At 34.1% G+C, this 21,913-nt stretch overlaps 1 protein-coding gene across 3 annotated transcripts; it reads left to right on the top strand.

The window, feature by feature from the left end:
* The first annotated feature begins 1,586 nt into the window (after positions 1-1,586).
* Positions 1,587-17,082, top strand: LOC144349247 (uncharacterized). 3 transcript variants are annotated; one of them, XM_078007900.2, is made up of 13 exons: positions 1,587-1,638; positions 7,734-7,958; positions 8,221-8,368; positions 9,503-9,639; positions 10,322-10,457; positions 12,701-12,796; positions 13,170-13,294; positions 13,435-13,532; positions 14,056-14,212; positions 14,310-14,414; positions 15,108-15,266; positions 16,059-16,154; positions 16,491-17,082. In XM_078007900.2, exons 2-13 carry the CDS (start codon positions 7,794-7,796, stop codon positions 16,557-16,559), a joined length of 1,491 nt encoding a protein of 496 aa, XP_077864026.2. In that variant the 5' UTR covers positions 1,587-1,638; positions 7,734-7,793; the 3' UTR covers positions 16,560-17,082. The 3 variants fall into 3 exon arrangements, with proteins under 3 accessions (XP_077864026.2, XP_085357750.1, XP_085357748.1); XM_085501624.1 differs by lacking the exon at positions 1,587-1,638 and adding an exon at positions 6,068-6,114; XM_085501622.1 differs by lacking the exon at positions 1,587-1,638 and adding an exon at positions 7,267-7,419.
* The last annotated feature ends 4,831 nt before the right edge of the window (positions 17,083-21,913 follow it).

Here is a 21,913-nt window from a genome sequence, read left to right as displayed (position 1 = left end):
AAATGGAAAGATACTATCAACACCTACTTCAAAGGGAACGGGAAGTGTAATCAACCTCTTTCACATCATAGCTTTGAACTGCACTTTTCTGATGAACTAAATTTGCCACTATATAAGTTTGAAAAGGGCGCAATCTATAAATATCTGATACGTGTCCAGTCAATAACACAACACCCACAAAAACTTGACACTGTTTGGCGGGACATCCTTAGTCTGCCTGAAAGTGCTAAACCCAACTTCAAGGATTGCTATGAAACACCAGTCATTAACAAATATGTGGATCTGCAGTGGCGTATTGCCCATGGTGCCTTTCCAGTAAATTGCATGACAGCTAGTGGGTAATCACTTTCGAGTGAGTTTTTCGTATATATTACCAAGAAAAAAGACAATGAAATCGGAAGATTCAACAACGCCCATTAATGGCTCCCTGAGCCCAGAAACATGTGTATTTGCTAATTAGTTGTACATCAAGAGCTACCACTTACTCAAAGAGTTGGATCAACTTATTGTCAACATCGCTTCCAAAAGAGGTTATTTAATGGCGAGTTTAACAACTGTCACGCCGATTTCTAAATAATATATGTTTCAAGACAATAATAAGAAATCATATGTATTATAGTGTATTGTGCACAATGGTCAATTAATTTTTTAATTAAATATGTGGAATATGCAGTACATTTATGCAGCCTAGACTTTTTGCACTGTGTTCGGCCGATGTACATTTCCCCCGCCAGCCCACACAGCGCCGCAAAGCAATATGGGAGTTGTGTAAAAGAAGCTATAAATAACTGCGTGGCACACGTGTAAGTATGTTCAATACACAGTCAGCTAGTGCACAAGTGATAACAAAATAAATGCGGTATTTACTATATAGGGGCCGCCATCTAGAATACATAATGAAACCTAATAAAGACAAGTTGTGAAACGCGTTTTTCAGATACCTACAAATCAGGAAAGAAATATCAATCTTTCACAGCCAAACGTTCGGGATAATATTAGGCCAACTGCTAACACAATTGTGTGAAAAAGTTCATTGCATACGAACACCTAATTACACGAAGAACATAGAACACTTTCCTGGAGTATTCCAAAACAAAAATGTTCATTCCAACTCAGCAGCAAATCAGCGACGGTCGTACGCAACAACTATGTCCTGCGGAAAAGACCTGTAACGACTATATTACCCGATAGGTCAGATTATTATTATTATTATTATTATTATTATTATTATTACAACTCATCAACAAATTGATGATCTTTATTATATGCATTTAAATAAACTGGAATTATAATTTTACGTTAATGCATCGTTTAGATTCTAACCACAAATATGTATTTTACACGAAACAAGTCCCCGGTGGTAAATTAAAAGCTCAATATTTAATTGCAAAAGATAATAAAAACAATATAGATTTTAATTTTACAACCAACTCTGGGGTATGGTCGTCCTAACCAGTCACCTTTATAACTGTCTGCCAGAATATCATATTCAAATATGCTAATTAAAGAAAATCATATGACATCAGCAATACGTTGTTGCTGTGTTTGTAAACCATCACTATTCTATCGTTCTAAAATAGCAGTCTCGCGATAGCTCTTCATAGTGACGGATTGTGCGTAGATAACCTGTATTAACAGGTGAGTATTGAATAGTTTTTTAGAAACAACATGTTTGTATAGTAGATTCTGTTATTGGTATTAGATAGATTTGAATAACACACAATAATAGACAGCTCAAAGTCTTTTATTTCAAATATTATACCCCAAATGTCAACAAATTGAATACACAACGATTTGCACAAATTTGGAGAACAATTTGACATGACTGAGCTACATACATTTGATGGTCAGAATGGCGGTCATTTTTGTATTGAAAAATCATTGATATGAAGTATTGCTGTCATTCCGGCCGTTTAAAGATGGATTTTGGTCTACCTTGGTACTTACATTGGACGTTATGGAACGTTGATGCATGTCATTTTGTTTTTCAGATATGGTTCAAATTGGCCGACTGGCTAACACCTCTTTTAATGAATGCGGTTCTGGAGCAATATCTCTGATATGCTTTGACTAATTATATTCAAATTTTATATATTATACATCATGTCATAGACAATCAAGATGTATTCAAAATGGCCGACTCGTGGCCTTTTTGTTTTACCTAATGTTGAATATTATTGTGAACATATTAGCGTTGTCTTCGGGGAACTTCGTACCAGAGATGTGCCACATAGTTAAACAATTGCAAAGTTCCTACTGGTAAATACAATTAGTAAACACGCTATTTATAGGACTGGGACTGTTCGCAGGTTTCACTTATCAGATTTCATTCTGTGAATAATTAATACATTTACAATACGAGACTTTGTTTTAAATTGACGTGAAATGTCTGGGTTTGTGAAACAAGTTTTTATAGTTTGTGTTTTTTCATAAAGTGAATTTTTTATCATATTATTTTAGGTGTTCATAAACAAAATTAGAAACCAATGCGACCAAGACCAAGTTCTTAGGAAACTTTAGATTTAAATTGCGTCCAATGTACCACAATCCATTACTCATACACTCTATTAGGTAAATAAATACACAGACATAAAACCAACTAACCATAGAGCTACATACACTTATTTTCATAGTGTTACATTAATAACAGTGTGTGACACATCTTTAGTGCTCTGTCATTCCCGAATAGGTGTGATAGGTGTAGCTCTCGTGAAATCAAATTATCTGATTCTGGTCAACCTTGATCCAAACGATTGGCTAAATAAAATGACAACGCAACAATAAAACAATGGTCACGCTATGGGTTGAGATCAGTGCCAATAACATTCCTCTTAGCATTTTACCATTATGTTCACATTCTTTCTTAATTTGTTTTTCATCATTGCGTTCACATTTTTATATTATTTTATCACTATGTTCACATTATTTTTCATTATGTTAGCATTTTTGCATTATTTCATCCTTATGGTCATATTTTTATCGTTAATTTATCATTATGTTTTCATTTTTTTTATTTCATCTTTATGTTAGAATTTGCATGTTATTTTATCTTTATTGTATCATTATTTTTTTCATCTTGTTCTCATTTTTTTTCATTATGTTAGCATTTTAATATTATTTCATCGATATGGTCATATTTGTATTGTTATTTGATAATTATGTTTTTATTTTTGTTTTTCATCATTATTATATTATTTTATCATTATGTTCACATTCTATTTTCATTTTGTTATAATTTTTACATTGCCATCATTATATTCACATTTTTACATTATTTCATCATTGTGTTCACATTTATATTATTTTGTCATTATTTTTTCATTATGTTAGCATTATTTGACATGTTTTTCTGTCTAATTATGATGTTGAAGAAACTCCCTAGATTAGCGTAGGCGCGATTACATGCGAGTAGTTGTCCTTGGTTTGAAACTAAGCGTTTGTGGCATAAATATATCTTGTATGTATATCCCAGTGTACTAATACTCCATAAGCATAAGCTTTATTTTATCGGACTTACTAAAACAAATCGAAGCTAATTATAACCTAGCCAAAATGAAAATAGAATGTGAACATAATGGTAAAATGCTAAGAGAAATGTTTTTGGTGCTGATCTCACCGCATAGTACACCGCATTTGGGTGAAACTAACAAGCAAATTTATTAACGTGAAACTTTACAGGCCAGCGCTGCTTTTGTACATACGGATCAAGTGATCTGAAACACTAACAATAATTACGAATTATTATTATTATTATTATTATTATCACAACTCATTAAACAATGGGTGATTGTTATTATATGATTTTCAATGAACTGGATTTATAATTTTATGTCAATGTATCTAAATTACAACAAATAATATGAATAGGATTTTTATTAACTGATACATGGTCATCGGCCCACAACAGTAAATACAAAACATTTAAATTATTTACAATATTTCAGCAGCTCCCTTTCTAAGTTTCATAGCATTAAATAGAAACGCAGCTAAGCGCTGTAGAAGTACATCCTTTTGAGTTTAGAGCAATTCAAGAAATTTATTTACAGTTGGTGGGGTGCAGTAGTAGTGTGGAATATTACTATTTGGTGATCTGTTTGAAAACACCAAGAAACATTCTACAGGCAAGATATTGGACTCGTTCCAGATATTTATATTCTCTAAAACCCCAGATTTCCGCCCTATACGTTAGTATTGGTAGTATCATTGTATCGAAGACGTTAAAGTAGGTTATGTAGGATACAGGGCGTAAACAATTCAGAGCTTTAAATGAAGAATTTTTTTTTCGCTTGCTGCGCCAATAGTTTCGTTGCCATTGACCAGTGTAGTCTACAGAAGAACATAATTCCAAGATATTTGTAGTATGAAACGATGTGGACCTCCATCCTTCCATAAACCCACTTTTCGTTCCTTGATAAATGTCCCCCGCCCTTGAAAACAATAATTTTGGTCTTGTCCAAGTTTACATATATACAATTATAGTTTATATAGTAACCTCTGGAGCCCGACAACTGAATCTGATACAATTGCAACGTCATCAGCAAATAAAAGACAGAATAATTCAATTAAATCATGAGATAATTGAACACCGTGGTGATCCGAATTATTCGGCTCATTACATAATTCATTATTAGGAAGGAGAATAGGAATGGGCTTAACATACAACCCTGGCGAACACCCATAGGACACTGGAAGTATTCAGTATATCCGGTTAAAGTTTTGACACATGAATTTACATTAAACATTATTACCTTAAACATCTTTCCATTTACTCCCCCTTTAAGTAGGACAATGTCTCTCTACATTATCAAATGCTTTGGAGAAATCCACAAAGGCGCAGTATAATTTTCCCCGTTTCTTGGTTATATATTTTTGGAAAAGTAGTAAAACTGCCCTATAGCTCCCGGGACCAACCCTCGACCACTTTGTATATATAGGTATAATGATTGCATTTGACCAGTCAGTTGCTATTTTGCCAGAATCAAAGATTTTATTGTACAGGGCGTGTAGATATGGCAATAGTATATTTAAAAAGGATTTAAAATACTCGTTAGGCAAACCATCAGGTCCTGTTGATTTATCATTCTTGAGCCGTTTGATGCTCTAATTTTTTTTCTATTTCAGTAATTAGGCCATTTAATTTCCAGTTCTAGTCAATTTCATTTGTATAACTAAATTCATTTGCGGACTTCAAGTAACTTAACAGTTTCCCTGATAGACGAATTCAAAGTAGTCATGTCATTGGTTTGCTTGTATGGCAGGTGAGATATTATTACTGATTGTATTATTGCGTCTAATTGTTGACCAAAACAGCTTAGAACTTATTTGAGGTGACATGAGGTTAGCTCTTTTGTTTTCCAAGTATTCACGTTTTTTATTCCTGCATATATTTTTGAATTTATTACGAACATCCTAGTATTCGCGTAAATGGTGTGCATTATTTGTTTGGCGGAATCTTCACAATAGCTTATGTTGTTTCCTTTGAAGTGCATTCTGTATCAAACCATATTGGTTGATCACGCTTAATACTTTTATTCGATCTAATCATGTGACATTAACCAGCTGCGTCCTTTAACACACTATGGATTATCTTAGCACAGATTGTGTTTTCAATATCTGGAGTTTCTAAGATAGCATTTAGTTTAATTATTGTGGTGTCTAAACAGATAATTTGATTAAAAGAAATTGCACGCCCAGACATATTTCCTCAGAGTACCGACTTTATCAGGGATTTGAAGGCAAAGGTAAAGGCAAATGATCAGACGCCCCGAGTATCAATAGAAAAATCTAGCACCTTATAAAACAATTAAGATGTGACAAGAACATAGTCAACAGTGCTTCTCCCATTGTGTGTGATAATAAAAATAATGAAAAGATTCTATTTTACCAACAAGTATGGTGTATGGTCGTCCTAAACAGTCACTTTAATAACTGTCAGCCTATTTGAACCGCACCCAAAATAGCATATTTATATATGCAAATTAAAGGAAATCACACGACATGAGTAGTACGTAGTTGCTGTGTTTGTAAACCATCACTATTCTATCGTTCTAAAATAGCAGTCTCGCATAAGCTCTTCATAGTGACGGATTGTGCGTAGATAACCTGTACTAACAGGTGAGTATTGAATAGTTTTTTAGAAACAACATGTTTGTATAGTAGATTCTGTTATTGGTATTTAGAAATTAGGATAACATAAATTGAATACACTTGGAGTGGTAGTAGGAATAAATTGACAGAGGTCGTCGTGAATGCTTGTATTTTTGTATTTTACTTATGCATAGAGCGTCCACAAGCAAAACTTTTCACGTGAAAGACTTATTAAGCTAAGGAGGGCTTCTCAACATTTAGAGAACAATTTGACATGACTGACCCACTTACAATCGTGTTTTTATGTTCGTGCACTGATCTCAACCACTGACCTGATGCCGTCTGATAACAGGGCTGCACATGATTTCGACCAATCAAGGAATTCCCTGCACAAGCTATTATAATGACATTTAAACCTACCGACTTTAGTCTGTATTTGCTTAGTAGAAAACGCAAGTACAAATGGAAATATGGTTTTGAACGTGACACCTAACACCACGGGGAGTTGAGATGGCGAATAACTTTGACTCAGCACAAACCACATATCTATGTATTAATGCGCTATATAAATAAATATTACCCACACAGCACTCTACAGGTTACTTGTTGTATTTAGTAGTGGCAACTTCGCAATTTTTTAACCGTTAGACACATATATGGTAATCGCGTGATCGTGACAACGACTGCAGCGATTGGCTGGTCGCATGTTTATTCTGCCACGATTTACAATAGAGTTTGTAGGACTTTGTAATAGGAAGGCGTTACCTCAGCTGAGAGTTTGGATGAATAAAGCTAGAATATCTGTAACGAGCTAATGTGTAATTCTTTTAGTCCAATGTAGTATGTTTACGTGTTGTCAGCCAAGCGAGACGAAGTTCCCCGAACACAGCACTACTGTAAAACCATTTATTTTTTTGGCATTAAATTTTACTATTTTGATGTTTTGAGCCTTTTACTTGGCGTTACGTTCACGAATTTAGCAGAGAGACAATGAGTTTTATTATGTCCACGCTGTAAATGATTTAATTTCACTTATCAGATTTCACTATGTGAATAATTATTACATTTACAGTACAAGTCTTTAAAAAACGTGGCTTCAATCGTCTAGGTTTGTGAATAACGTTTTTATAGTTTTATGTGTTTTCCACAAATTGGATATTTTTTAAAATTTTATTTCAGGTGTTCATCAACAAACTCAGAGACCAAGTATACGAAACATATTTTTAACAGAAGACTTGGCAAATCCATTACTCATACACTCGATTTGGTTAATTTATACACAGGCATAAACATCAACTAGCCATAGAACTACATGGCCAGGAACCTATAATTGTATGTCTAATTAAAATATTTTGCGGCAATACAGAACTATACACTCTCCTCAATATACACATTTTCTTATTTTTTCCAGGATTCATTATTGCAATGGCTTCAAAATTATAACCCACTAAATCACAAAATTATAAGAGAATTACATGAACAAGTTTTTTTCACTCTTTTGCCTAAAACTGTTAAATGTAGGTGGTTTTGAGACTGAACGAAATCATTCCAAATATTGCTAACGAGTTTTATAAGAATTTGCTTTCACAGGCTAATTGTTAACTGCTATTTGAGTTATATAATATTTAAAAACATTCATATTCTAGTATACCTCTACCTATCTAGTAAGCCTTCTCATCCTACCATAAAACGGATTTGCAAAAACAATGGGGGCAGCTGAATCAAAGGATGACGTGGTCGAAGAGATTCTCAATAATGACTCGTTGACAACCACCGAAGACAAAGAACTTACAAATTACGAATTTCCGTTCGAAAATCTGATCTTAGAAGGAGGTGGTGTTAAAGGAGTGGCCTATGCTGGAGTGATAAAGGTAAACAAATAAACAGTGAACTTAGATTACACATCTTTTTGTACGGATCTACAGCTTTCACAGTTTCCCCACAATTTACATGGTAGGTAGTCTATATATACGTACGATGGAAGAAATAAAAATAGTATGGATCTAATAACAGTTAATCGTTGACGCATATCAAAATATGGTACAATATACAATTGGGATACAATATACACCATTTTGAAAATAAAACATTATTATGTTATTATTATGGTACTTTATTTCTGTTTTATGCCAGGTGTTGACCGATGTCGGAATCTACCAAAACATAAAACGCTTTGGTGGTGGTAGTATTGGGTCTATGTTTGCCTGCATGTTAGCGGTAGGCTACCCACCAAACGAGGTCATGCTGATGATGGACCGTGAGCTCAAGGATATGGCTGAAGGTATGTACACTAGAAGTAATTGTTTAACAGCATACGAAATGTATGCGATATATAACCAATATTTAATTTATATGCTAACTCTAAACCTAAATCACTAATTATCTGTATATTGACGTTGTTGATGATGGACATAGTTACTTAATATACAAGAGAGTATGTAATCTAAGTACTAGTATATTTATATAAATATAAAGTTATGGACAGCCAAACCAGTATGTAAACTATAAGCAACATTAATATAACTGTGGATATACACTATTCAACTAAACGTATTGATGCGGTAGTACAAGTAACGTATATATCAGAAAACTGTTTCGACTTTTTATAATACCTGTTCAATATTTGGGTTTACTGGCAAGCCAGTCTAGGGTTTATACAGCCACGATGTCGGTCATTTTATGTGTTTCAAAAACCGCCTGATGTTTCAAATTACAGCAAACATGGCATAAATGAGGAGCCTCTTAATTCTCAGTTCGATTCCTTTGATTTATGTTTCATCGGCGGATTGCGGTTATTATGAATTAAGCCCCTCTTGTGTTTTTTTTTATGAAATTTCCCCAAATGAGACAATTTTGTACCTTGCCATAATTAATTTAAAGTGGTTCAAAGGTAAGCTAATGGAAATGTGTGTCATAATAACTATTTATTGGCGTGCCAATAAACTGAGATAAGACGTCTTATTAGTGAATTGTATTTAACAACCGCGATAAAATAACGATGTGAACGTATTCGGGTTTAATACAAGACTCTATTTCAATTTGTTGCAGGTCATACGAATCAATTACTATTGATCTATATGTAGGCTACTGAGTGGACTTATGCTGTGATTTTCGTTCATCAAATGATTGATTTGCATACAGTCCATTTAGCAACAGCAGATATTTCTGTAGGCCATTGTAAATTTGATTGGATTGTAGACAACGCAATATGTGAGAATTGGAAAACAATGACTTTTCATAAAAACCTGATTTGTTATACACATTTTAGTGTATGTCGATTACATGTAACAGTACATGTACATTACATCAAATATTCCAATCATCAAACAAAAACAGGAGGAGCATGAATTGAAATCTCAAGCTAATTTAGGATAGACAAATATATCACCGTATCACATAAAATGTATTCTTTCAGACCACTCATGTGGAATATTCAGTATACTGCCTAATCTGATTACGAATTACGGGTGGAATCCTGGATCCAAATTGTATAAATGGTTTGGCAAAAAACTGGAAGACAAGACTGGGAATAAAGATATCACATTTAAAGAGGTATATGTTGGCACAACGATGAACAAATACAAAATATGTAACCGAGAACAATTCTAATAACACGTATTATTATACATCTGTCACCTTAACGCCGTAATCTTGCGGTATTGCATTTGGTTTTCTCATCCTATCATATTAGGAAACGTGAATTTCAAATATGGAACGACTACGCGCGTAAGCGTCCCCTAATGCAGTCGCATCGATCTCCATTTCGCGTCGGTCGGTACTCCAGATGTACTGTATTCGTGCATACTTTGCATTCTTTTCGTAATAACCCCATCTTGTATAGTGCTCTCGGGAAAAACTAGGAACCTGAAAACCACGCCAAATGTCATTATCAGTCATGGTATAGGTTTGAATAGGTTTAAGGACATGACAAACTATAAAGTACAAACAACAATTCAATTGAAAAAAAAAGATATGATAATTCAAAAAACTTATAGATCATCTAACATTATGAATACATAATGTCAATAATGTAACTGCGGGTTCCCATCTTTGAAGTCAATTTTCGAAAAACTGTCCAAACAGATTTATATCAGACTAGCAGATTTAGATTTTACACAAAAGTCTGGTCTAGAAAAAATTCAAACCTTTTAGCCCCCATAAAGTGCCAACGCTTTTGGACTAAAATACAGTTATTTATGATAAATGTTTCATCACAGTGTCCATCTACTTACAGCTGTACAATCATACTGGCAAAGAGCTTTGTATAACTGTGACCAACGTCAGTCGTCGAACTACTGAGTACTGTCACATGAAGACTACACCCAATATGGCGGTACGAATGGCTGTTAGAATGTCCATGTCTATTCCTGGTAACTTACATACATTATTTGTCTGTTATATACTCAATGTTATATTTGTTATATTATTGTATTCATTAATCTGTAAAAAAACCTAAACAAGTTACTTCACAATATTCACCTTGTAAAAACATGTTTTCCTAAACAGGTTACAACTTCGGCATTTCGCTCTCAAATTCGCAATATTATCCTATTTCCTCATATGCCTGATTATTCGTCAATTACATGCAACTGCACTGCTACCAAACACGTCAACATTCATAAGTCATCAACATTTTGTATAATCGCTTTGACTTGCTCACATGTCTTAATGTTTTTTTAAAAATAATAATGATGAAAACGATGAAAGCTAAAGTACATTGGAGATTGATTGCAAGAAAACAATTTGTGTTTCTTGTGAACTTTGAGTTGCAGGTAATACTCATGAGCAAAACTCACATGACCAAGTTGGTAAAACATGGTGTATGCAGAATCGAAGGCACCCACTTTCTGCGCGACAAACACATCCATATCATGGTCGACCATCAACTAACTTGGTTGACCATGTACGATTCACAATTAACAAAACGCATAATCATTGACCATATTCGCGTCTGCCTGGCCTGGTAAATTACTATTGTTATCTGTCATGGTATGAGGTAGATTTGGGAGGCCAGAGTGATGTACATTTCTCGTCACCTGTGTATCACAGTGATGCGGATAACGACTGGCAAAAATAAAAAAAATGTCAGTATGGCTAACAAACACTAAGCCAGATGTGATCTAATTTTAGTAAAACACCATGTTAGATACAATGAAGATGTTAACATGGGAAACACTGAAGAAGAACAACTGGTGAGATGATTTGACGAAAACAACAGACATAACCATACTGGAAAACCAGAGATGAGAAGTAATTCCCCACAAAGGCAAGGACCAAGGCCATGGAAAATATGTACTAGACCATCACAAGCAGCCAATAGCCAGCAAAAATGGGGAAAAGTTGCAGAAAGTTACCTAATTAAACAATACGGTTGGACACATAATACAATGGTGATTCAATTACGACGACGATTGTGTTAAACTGACTACCGCCTTTTGTTAATAACTTATAGTATTGAGGTTTGAATTTGGACTAAACGAACGTAAAGAGAAAATCATGGAAAGACATGATCAGGAAATACTCCTTATAATACAGTCATATTTGAATAAAAACACAGCCAACACAGTTGCAAAAAAGTGAATAGCCATGCTCTGAAAATGATTATCCCATAACACCCTCAGCATCAGATATGTTCTAATTGTTTCTTGGCGACAGTGAGGAATAGCCACAGAGTTGTGAACACGACCATATTGTGTTCATCATTTATATATACACATGTGTATTCCATAGCTAAGTGATTGATATAGCTTAGACCTAAATCCGAAGAATAGTTAACCCAGTGTATTACTGACTCTGTTTTGGATGAATGCATGTCATACATTTAGATGATAAGACATACCTTTGAGATGATTATTGGCAGTTGGAACATTGTAGTCTATGAAGTAATGGAGAAGATAATGATTGAAGATTTTCGACACATTGTCAGAATGGTTACACAGTGTACTATTCAAAAATTCAAGATTGATATGGTTAAGTGTGACATCAATAACACCTCATTTGAATAGCGCCGAGCACGTGAGATCACGTGACTTACAGTGCCAGATGGACCATGTGAATGTGAAGACTTATGCTACAATTTTGTAAATTATGTTCATTTAGTTGTGTTATGTCTTTTAAGTAATTAAACAGGGAATTAGATCAGTTTAATATTCGTCTTTGAGATTTTTTTGAATAGTTTTAAGTGTATAAGTGAGGATAAGTAATTTTATTTTAGACTGTGTTACATTAACATCTACCAACAGGTGAATTGTTTTCTTTATTGCAGAATAATAATTCTAACATATTACGTAACCTTGCTAAGTTTTTGTCTATGCATCCAATCAGGGTTTCCGCGTATAAGAAAGGTTTTGAAACATTTTCACATTATCATGGGGTCCTGTATATACGATAGTTTCATCCAAAAGATGATGGTGTATTGTAAAGAATTAAATAAATAAATAATTAAATTAGTATTTTATTTTCATTGTAATTAATGAATTGATGATACACATTACCCTTAAATAAACCTCTGAAATTGTTGAAATGAACATGTGAAAATGTGTTTTTATTATTCAAAAACTGTTCCCGTGAAATTTCAATCACATCTGTTATGTATTTTCTTGTTATTCTGTAGGGTTCTACGAAGCTGTTCAATATAAAAATGGTGAAAATGTTGACATTTATGTTGATAGCTTGGTGTTGCTGAATTATCCATTGCACTGCTTTGATGGTGAGCCTTATGTGTTTTGTATGATTCTGTCTATATGAATAAGTATAAAAAATATATCAAATGAATATTGTAATATTAGATTTTTCTGTGGCAAGATCGCTTAAAAATATATTAGATTTGTTCATAATATTACATGCAAGTTGTTACTTTTTGCCATCTTTGGCAGTTGATCCAATTCATCACCAGATTAGCTACAGCTTGAATACAAGACATTCGATTAAAATTAAAACTAAAAACAGGTGCCCAATAGATCACATTAACACGATGCAATCATATATTTACCGAGGGTGACACGTGAAGTAACTATTTAATTGAATAAAGTAATGTTTTAGAAATAAAATGTTTAATTTATTAGTATCATTTGATGATCTAGGTTGGTGGCTATCTACAAAACCCGAAGACAGTTTTCTAATTAAACTACAACCCTTGAATCAAATGAGCAAGCTGTGGTCAAGCAGATTTGGTGAATTCAACAACAAAACTTTGGGAGTAATAGTGGTAAGCTGAATTCGTAAATACATATCAATCGTCTGATAGATCATACAATATACATATTGTTTTGTGAAAATAATATAACCATCACATATAGGTTCAAGGTATGAACAAAACCAAACCAAACTATTGTCATATTCCTCTAGCAATCGGACACGGAAAGTGAATTATATGAGGATTTTGTTGTCAGAGATGGAGAACCTGATGCCCAGCCGGTTGAAAGACCAGATACACCACTTGCTAGGTTAGTATGAATTGTTTGTGCAGATTACTAAATATTAATGTAACATGGGTTTTTAAGTCGGTGTTTGTATGTACTTTGAACGGTAACATAAACAGTTCACTTAACAATTTCACCAACAATTAATCTTGTTACGTTAACACAATGAAATTAAAATAACATTATGCATAACCAATATCGGTGAGTGATATATCTTATATATTGCATATTTGTGAAACAAAATGATAGCAAAAATTAAATGTGGCGAAATGTGAACGGTGTCAATGTGAACGTTGTCAATATGAACGGTGTCTATAGATAAATTAGAGCACTTACACTAACCATTGAACTATCTTTCCAATTGGTACTTAATAAATGTAGAATAACTGTCGGTGGCCAGATATTTTTAGTTAGAATTCAGCCCGTTAAAATAGTGTTAAAACACGAAACACAAATCTATATCCACATTTATTGTATTACATATTACACCTAACTGCACTGAATGATCTTAATAATGTTAACCGATATTTGTCTTTAATACTCAAAGAGGCAGTGCAGAAATAGAAAAGAAGAAAAAGACATTGGAAGAGTATCATGACAAGTTGTTTGAAGCATTCTCTCAATTTTTGAAAGTTCTATCTGATAGTAATCTGGACAAAAACTCCGTTATTGACAGAAACGAGTTAAGCAAGGCATTAGAAATGGTAAATTGCTATTTTGGAATTTGATAACTTTTTTTTTCAAAACTTAAAATTCAAATTTTGTTCATTCTAACATATCTGTGCATACTTTTATCTAAAGACTGACAAGTCAACATTCACAACAGAACATGCAAGGACACTGTTTGGTGAGCAGTACGACTTCAAGACAGTTTTTGATCTTCTAGATGTCAATGGCGATGGAAAGGTATAATTTCAGTTCAGCTATTATTGATTATCTATGTTTCACATACTCACTTTTATTTATTTCATTGATTTTACCGTATAATCCTGCGATTTTCTTTAACGCCTTAAATAAACATTATTTGCATCACTTTGCATAAGTTTGTTTGCATTTAATTAAAAATATACCCGAAATTGTAGGTGTCATAAGTCATATATTTATTTCTATACTATAACTATAATGTATATATCATGTATATATATATATATATATATATATATATATATATATATATATATATATATATATATATATATATATATATATATATATATCAAGTTTCATACATTATTATTCATACGGTGATCATTATGCGACGCAATGCCAATTTTCTAGGATAAACGCCGATTCCCTGAACAAAAATGTTAATCTAATTGTTGACACAATGATTGGCTCACTGACTGGTTGATTATGAGTATCGCTCAAATGTATAATTGTAGACGGTTATTCTCTCGCACTCGAACTACCGTTGAATACGGGATTTGACCTGCCGCCTTGAGTGTTATACAATGTAGAACAATTGTAAAAGCTGGTGTTATTTCTTTAGTACATTATTGAATAGGGTTTTTTGCTGCTGTCCTTTCTTTGCCAAAATGCCAAGCGATAGCAATATTTACAGTCACGCGCATGTTATATGAAAACATCACTTTCTTTTAGATAAATTACTACGAGCTGATTACATTTGCTCAGAAGAGGGGAATTGATGTACAGAGTCGTTTTACTGGTTACGATCGAACAGAGATAACCGGCATCGGAGGGTTTTTAGGATCAATCATGGAGTCTATGACAATTAACTTACAGCGGACTAGCTTTACTGTGAGTATATACCATGACCTCATGTTACAATTGTTCTGTTCTCAGCCATTAACCCTATAATATCGGATTCAATAATAACAAGTTCAATAATAATAATTACGTTCCATGGTAAAATATGTAAAGGATATGTATAAATCAATAATTATGTGACACTTTTGAAACAAAAAATTGTGGTAATTTGTTTGTCCCTATTTTAGATCGTATTACCGCGACTAACTTTAACACAAAGATATGAATGTTAAAATAAATTTGAAAAAGCAAGTTGTTCGTGAATGAATATTGTGTGGTCTGTCAATGCCTTTTTCCTTATTCCTAACCTGACTGAATAATATCCCGGCTAGAATAGCAGTGTTATTATAACATACCAACTGTTTATGCGTTTACTCAGTGTCATCACTGCAATCGTTTATTACATCTATTATGGGCTCAAATGATAATTACTACACTAGCTTAATGATTTGGTGGTGCATTAACATATTTATGGTTTGAGACGCAAGTTGATGACATGTATATTCATTATCTAGCAAACGTTACGAACTAGAATTTTGACATCAAACATTTACAGAAATATTCAGATTTACTACAATTTAAAAAATTCAAACCTATTACTGTGATCTTATTTCAAAGATACAACAGAAAATACATGGTGCTATTAATAGTTACTAGTGATAAGCTACCCTCATCCTCGGTTTAAAATGAATACATTATTGTTCATATATATTCACATATAAAATAACAAAATATATTAACCAAACTTGATTAATGATTTTGTTGTTGTGCTGGTAATTTCAGGCAAATGACGTCGATCGTACTATTGGTGTTGATGTGGGTTATATTGGCAGTTTGGATATGGATTTGACCCCTGAAGATAATCTATATGCAATTAAGGTATTATCTTCTTCCAGTATATCTTCAACACTCAAAGTAATGAGTAAATATCATTGAATCCGCCGTCGCTGCATACAATGCAATGACTGTTGATTGTATTATGATGACTCATGTGTGGTGTATCTTATTTTTATTATTATAAAATTTAGATGTTTAAATATTCAACTGAGACGATAATATTACGTCATTGAATATTCAAGTGGTTTCCAATGGAATAAAAGCAGTGTTTACATTATCCTCACTTTTGAGTTTATGCTTTGCAGGGACCAAGTCGCTCTACTGCCCCCATAATCATATACCAATATTATTAAATCATCTCTTTATGTTTCTCAACAGCAAGGTATGGTTGGAACACTCCGATATTTGAGATACTACGTGAAGAAATTTAACTCATCTGTGAAATAAGAGATACATGATGTCGAACAACATGGTATGATTACTCACGACTGTAATAATAAAATGTACCGAACAATTGAATACGGATTGAACTAACATTAGTTTACATGGTGTATTAGGGAGCCCGATTTACAAACTCATACTCGATATATAATTGGATATCAGACTTTATTTTACTAATTGCTGGGTAAATGATAGAATAGATTATATTCTACAGAAGAATTCATCCATTAATACCAATTATATGACCTTGGGTAAAACTCGTAAATACTGTTTATCTCTATAGATTTAGTTATATATTAAGTTATACATAGAAGTGCATAGACTTGTTAATTATGATAATACGTTTCTATGTACCGTTGATGTAATTGATTAGTAAGCTTATATATATATATATACGATGGTATAATGAAGATTGGCAAGTTCGTAATAGACACATATTTGGAATTATATTGAAGCTTTCAACTTGATACTTAAATGTTAATCTTAGTTAGTAAATGTATTTAGAAATAAAAAGTGATCCAATACTGCATGTCATCTCTTTTTATTTACCACACTTTGCAATTAAAATTTCAAACAAGAAACGACAAAAAACGATTTTACAACGATGGTACATTTTTATTTTTGAAGAAGGTACTAATAATTACTATGACTGTTTTTGTCTGAGTAGTAAATTAGCACAATAGATTCGATACTCTATATTACTTGCTCGGTCTCAAAGTTTTATAATAACCGACATAGTTTATAACGTTGTCACTTTTTTAATCGCGGATTGGTCGCTCTTACGCTTTCCTGGCAGGATACTCTCTGTGGTAATAAACCGTTTGAAGGTATTATAAGCTGTCTGCTTTGAAACACTACGTCAATCTCCAATCTCAGCAAATTACAGTCCACGAAAATACAAATCGACAACTCTTGTTCTCACTTCAACTGGTATTTCGACTGCTTGCTTTTCCATCGTGGTGTTTAAACACCTTGTAGACACGCGATCACACAAAAATGACTGAAACACAGACGCGCCACAAAGTCTGAGGGTATCAGACTTTGTATCAAAAATAGAAAACATTAATCTTGTGGGCAATATCTGTCAATCATTCATCTGATTTGCAGCCGATGTTTATATTTCTAGTTACAGCTTATGTGAATGTGAAAACAAAGTGTGTAACCTATTGTGGAATGTTATCTATATCTAGCACTACTTCAGCGTCAAATCAGTGCCTGGAATTGCTGTAAATTATTTGTCATAGACAATGTCCTCGTTCTGCTCCCGCGTTGACTGTCCATGCTGTCGAAATCCTCTTCAAATGACCCATATCTGAAAATGTGTGGAATTACTATTCATATTAGTATCCTTCTTATTTGAATAATTCAAGCAAAAAATATTTCTACAACGAGATAGCAATTTTCTGTGGCAGTGAATTACATACAATGTTTGTGGATTTACCAAAATTAGTATTGTTTCAGTCATTCTCTGAAAGATATTATCTTTGTAAATGTTGCTGCACTGCAGTAAGTTATTATCAACATTGAATAGCAAGTTGAAATTTCTTTACTACAATAGAGATTGTTTTGATACATTCGAAACGCATCCAGACTTCATGTCGCCAACATCCAACCAGTCATCGTGTTGCGGAGTAAGCCCGGGAGTAAGCACGGATTGACGACCCCCGCCTTCGATTCGCGAAAAAATAGTCGATCATAGCGAACAGTATTGATGTGACGTAATCAACTGCTTATAATATATGTAATAAATTGATATCAACAGATGAATTATAAACGTGGTGCTGGCAGTCCTTCGGAATGCGTGAAGCTTACTGACAACGTATTGCAGTACATCGAACTATACAAGAAGACCAAGCCAAATATTTAAATGAAGGTGATTAGAAGGAAGTTGGCTGTTGTCATGACAACGATGGGTTATATTTTTTTCCGATTTTACCACCCAACTAGAGTGACGGTATCGGCACAGCTAGGAAAATCAAAGACAAATTAATACGGTAGGCTGGTTGTTGATCCCCTCCGCAATATATGACAAACTTTTTATTTCCGTTTTGCATTTGTATTTTCTAGATTCTTCGCAAAATGTACAGTTCATTCAAAGTTCGAAGTTGCGTGGGACTTACGTTGATACAGTGCAACAATGTCCGCGCAGGTGATCTCTCGTCGGCACGCCACTTAGCCCAAATAAAAAGCTGGTAAAACTCGGGTAATTTTCGCACCAAATCCACCGCGAGATAATTCGTCTTGCGCATAACGGAGGACGATTTGGGTTCCGTGCGAATCTCCCGTTTTCATAAAAATCGTATTCGAACTTCATGGCTAGCTAATTTTGCGTGGTGACGAGCATACAGGCATTTGTCAAATGTAAAATAATCGCTAATTAAAATACATTAAAAGATATTCGAAGACTACGAAGTAGTATAAATCAAACAAGTCAAGGGATTTATACCAGCTAATATACGCACAGAAAACGGGAATAATACCATATGTGTGGACAAATATTGGCCATGTATTTGTGAGTAAATACCTGTCGTTTAATTAATTTCCGCCTCTATAAGGTTGTTAAATTGAGAGAATAAATATGTCAACAAATATTTGATAATTCTTTAGGTGCAATTAACTCGTCTTTGATCAACTTCCACCAGTTGTTAAAATTATGAAATAAATATACTGGTATCATTGGATATTTGATTTAAGTGTGAAACTTTCTAACACAATGTTAACTGCTGAATTCGAACCCTCAATCAACAATTCCACGGACACAGTATAAATAACACTATACCAGTCCACAGAAGATATTCGTTTGTTGCCTGAATTGTTTTCGTAATATAGAGAAAGCTATTGTGACACTTTAATAGCTAGCAAAACTTGCCTTGAGTCTTCTGTTTAATATTGTACCGATCTGGTAACTGTTATTTTAATATTTATTCATTAAGTTCTACATGGTGAAGTTTCCTGATGTTTATTATTTTTTTCGCGACGATTGAGGGGGTTTCAGTTTATTTGGTTTAAGTTTTTTACGGTAGTTCTGAGCGGAACTCAAACCCACTGACTTTTGAAGCTAATCTTGTTTCATCTCGATGGAAAGCTTGTGTACCCACCACGACGTTGGTCGTTGAGTGGTGTTCATTTTTTTAACTACTTCAATGTCCCAATTAGTTGAACGGGGAAGCCCAAACGATTGCTCCGGTTCCGGTGAATGTGTATCTAGTAGGATTCGAACCCCTGGTGTTTGTATCAGGTAGGTTTTCATCGTTTCCGATGTTTGCTACACCGTAATATGCAACCACTTACCGTTTTATTGTGATTTTGTGAGTGTCCATTAATGTCCTCCTCGTCCGTCAAGCCATGACCTATGTTCAACCACACGGCCATGTTGCAGCGAAGTGCGTGGCCCTTGGCGTGACCCGACTGAATATATGATCGTTCTGTTCAACTGTTAAGCTAGGATTTATTACCGTTGTTATATTATATTGTCACGTGATTTGTTCCACTTTATTTGTAATGTCTAAAGTAACTTTATTGTAATTTGTATATACCAAGCAAACGACCCCGATTAAAGGGCATGGCTTCTGGAATTGTGCCGGTCGCGTTGTTTGTGGCGTTAGAGTAATTCCACTAGGATGCAAACGACCAACTCTGAAACACATTTAATCATTTAGAAGGCAGATATATGTGTATCGTAACAATATTGACATCAATGGTTTTTTACCTATAACATATGACGTTTTCACATACAATATTCATGTTTCCACTGACAAGCTACAGTGTTTTCTTATAGAAAACACGGACATATTCGTAAAACTACTAAGAAATTCAGCCCATTGTTACGCAAATTAACACCAACACAACTGGTAGCAATGATAGCGAAAGACATAGAGAAATTGTCGTTACTGTAAATACTGATAAAATCATATATAATAATATTAGTATTAACAATGACGATGCAATTGACACTCAAACAGTAAATGCAACGGTTCACACTAATGACACTAAACACAATGAAAATGAACAACTGATAACAGATTTACTTACCACTGAAAAAATCGTCACTGATAAAGATTATGTAGGAAGTAATATTTTTATTGATGAAGTGGGGATACTAACCCCTTCGTCAATCACTGGGGGTACACTGTGTACCACGATTCATCACTCACAATCACCTTCAGTGACAGTTTTGGGCGAAACCAATCAGTCACCAAGGCATACAATGCAACAAGTATTTTGCAACGTGACGGTGGTAAATCCCCCAGCCGTTGCAGAGAATCCCGACCCCCTGATAATTCCTTTCCTCCAACACCAGATTTAGAGTTTAGCCAAGACGACACCCCAGGCATCATGAATGATGACTCGCAAGATTTATTGTCATGTTCATCAGTACGTGAACGCACTACATACATAAAAAAACAGCCTGAAACCTGTGAGTGTGAATGATGACAAAGTTTCCGTCTTGTTAGACACACCAAGTTTAAATGAACAAGTAAAATCCATATCAAACACATCTATTGAAGAATTCATAGTGGATACAATGCACTCAAAAATATTCATTTCAAAATGTTTTGAGTTTTAACCAGACCTCAAAGTTCTGGCTAAATGCCTGATAACTTATAGAAACTCGACAAAACTCACAACATCTCAAAAAGCACGCATTCTGAAATTGGTAAATTGGTAAATGTGGTATATTGAGCTTGGGTCGTATTTAATGACGTGTACTTTATTACTTCGACTGCACATGAGTAATCAGAACGCCGCCATTACTGTAATAAACCAGTTGTGTTGTTTATACCAAACTTGTATTCTTTAGCCTGTTACGGCCTTCACTGCACCCAAGAACCCAACAATTTGGCGACGAGGAGTAACTTTGACGTACAGAAAACCGTCAGAGACAGCTACAGTGCGCTGGGAAAGGTGGATAGCAAGATTCGATAATTATCTTGTAGCCAAGAATGTTACACAGGATGCGAGGAAAAGAGCTCTCCTACTTCACCTAGCGGAGGAAGAAGCTTTTGAAATTCACTACCATCAAGCTGCATGTTAATCCTGAGATAACACCGAGATATTTGAAAGCACAAACTGTACCATTGCCCTCCAAGATAAAGTAGATAAAGAGATTGATCACTTAAAACAGAAAGGAGTCATTAGACCTGTATCTTACTCAGATTGGGCTTCACCAGTTGTACCTGTACTTAAAGCGACAGGTGATGTTCGCATATGTGGTGACTACAAACAAACTTTAAACAAAGCCTTATGTGTTGACAGATACTCAATACCCAATGTTGAATATTTGTATGCAAAGCTTGTTGGGGGTAAATTCTTCACTAAGTTAGATTTGAGTCATGCTTATCAGCAATTGCTATTAGATG

The sequence above is a fragment of the Saccoglossus kowalevskii genome, chromosome 7 (genome assembly GCF_978046115.1).
Source record: "Saccoglossus kowalevskii chromosome 7, keSacKowa6.1, whole genome shotgun sequence".
Classification (NCBI taxonomy): domain Eukaryota; kingdom Metazoa; phylum Hemichordata; class Enteropneusta; family Harrimaniidae; genus Saccoglossus; species Saccoglossus kowalevskii.
This window is presented reverse-complemented; position numbering and strand designations above follow the sequence as displayed.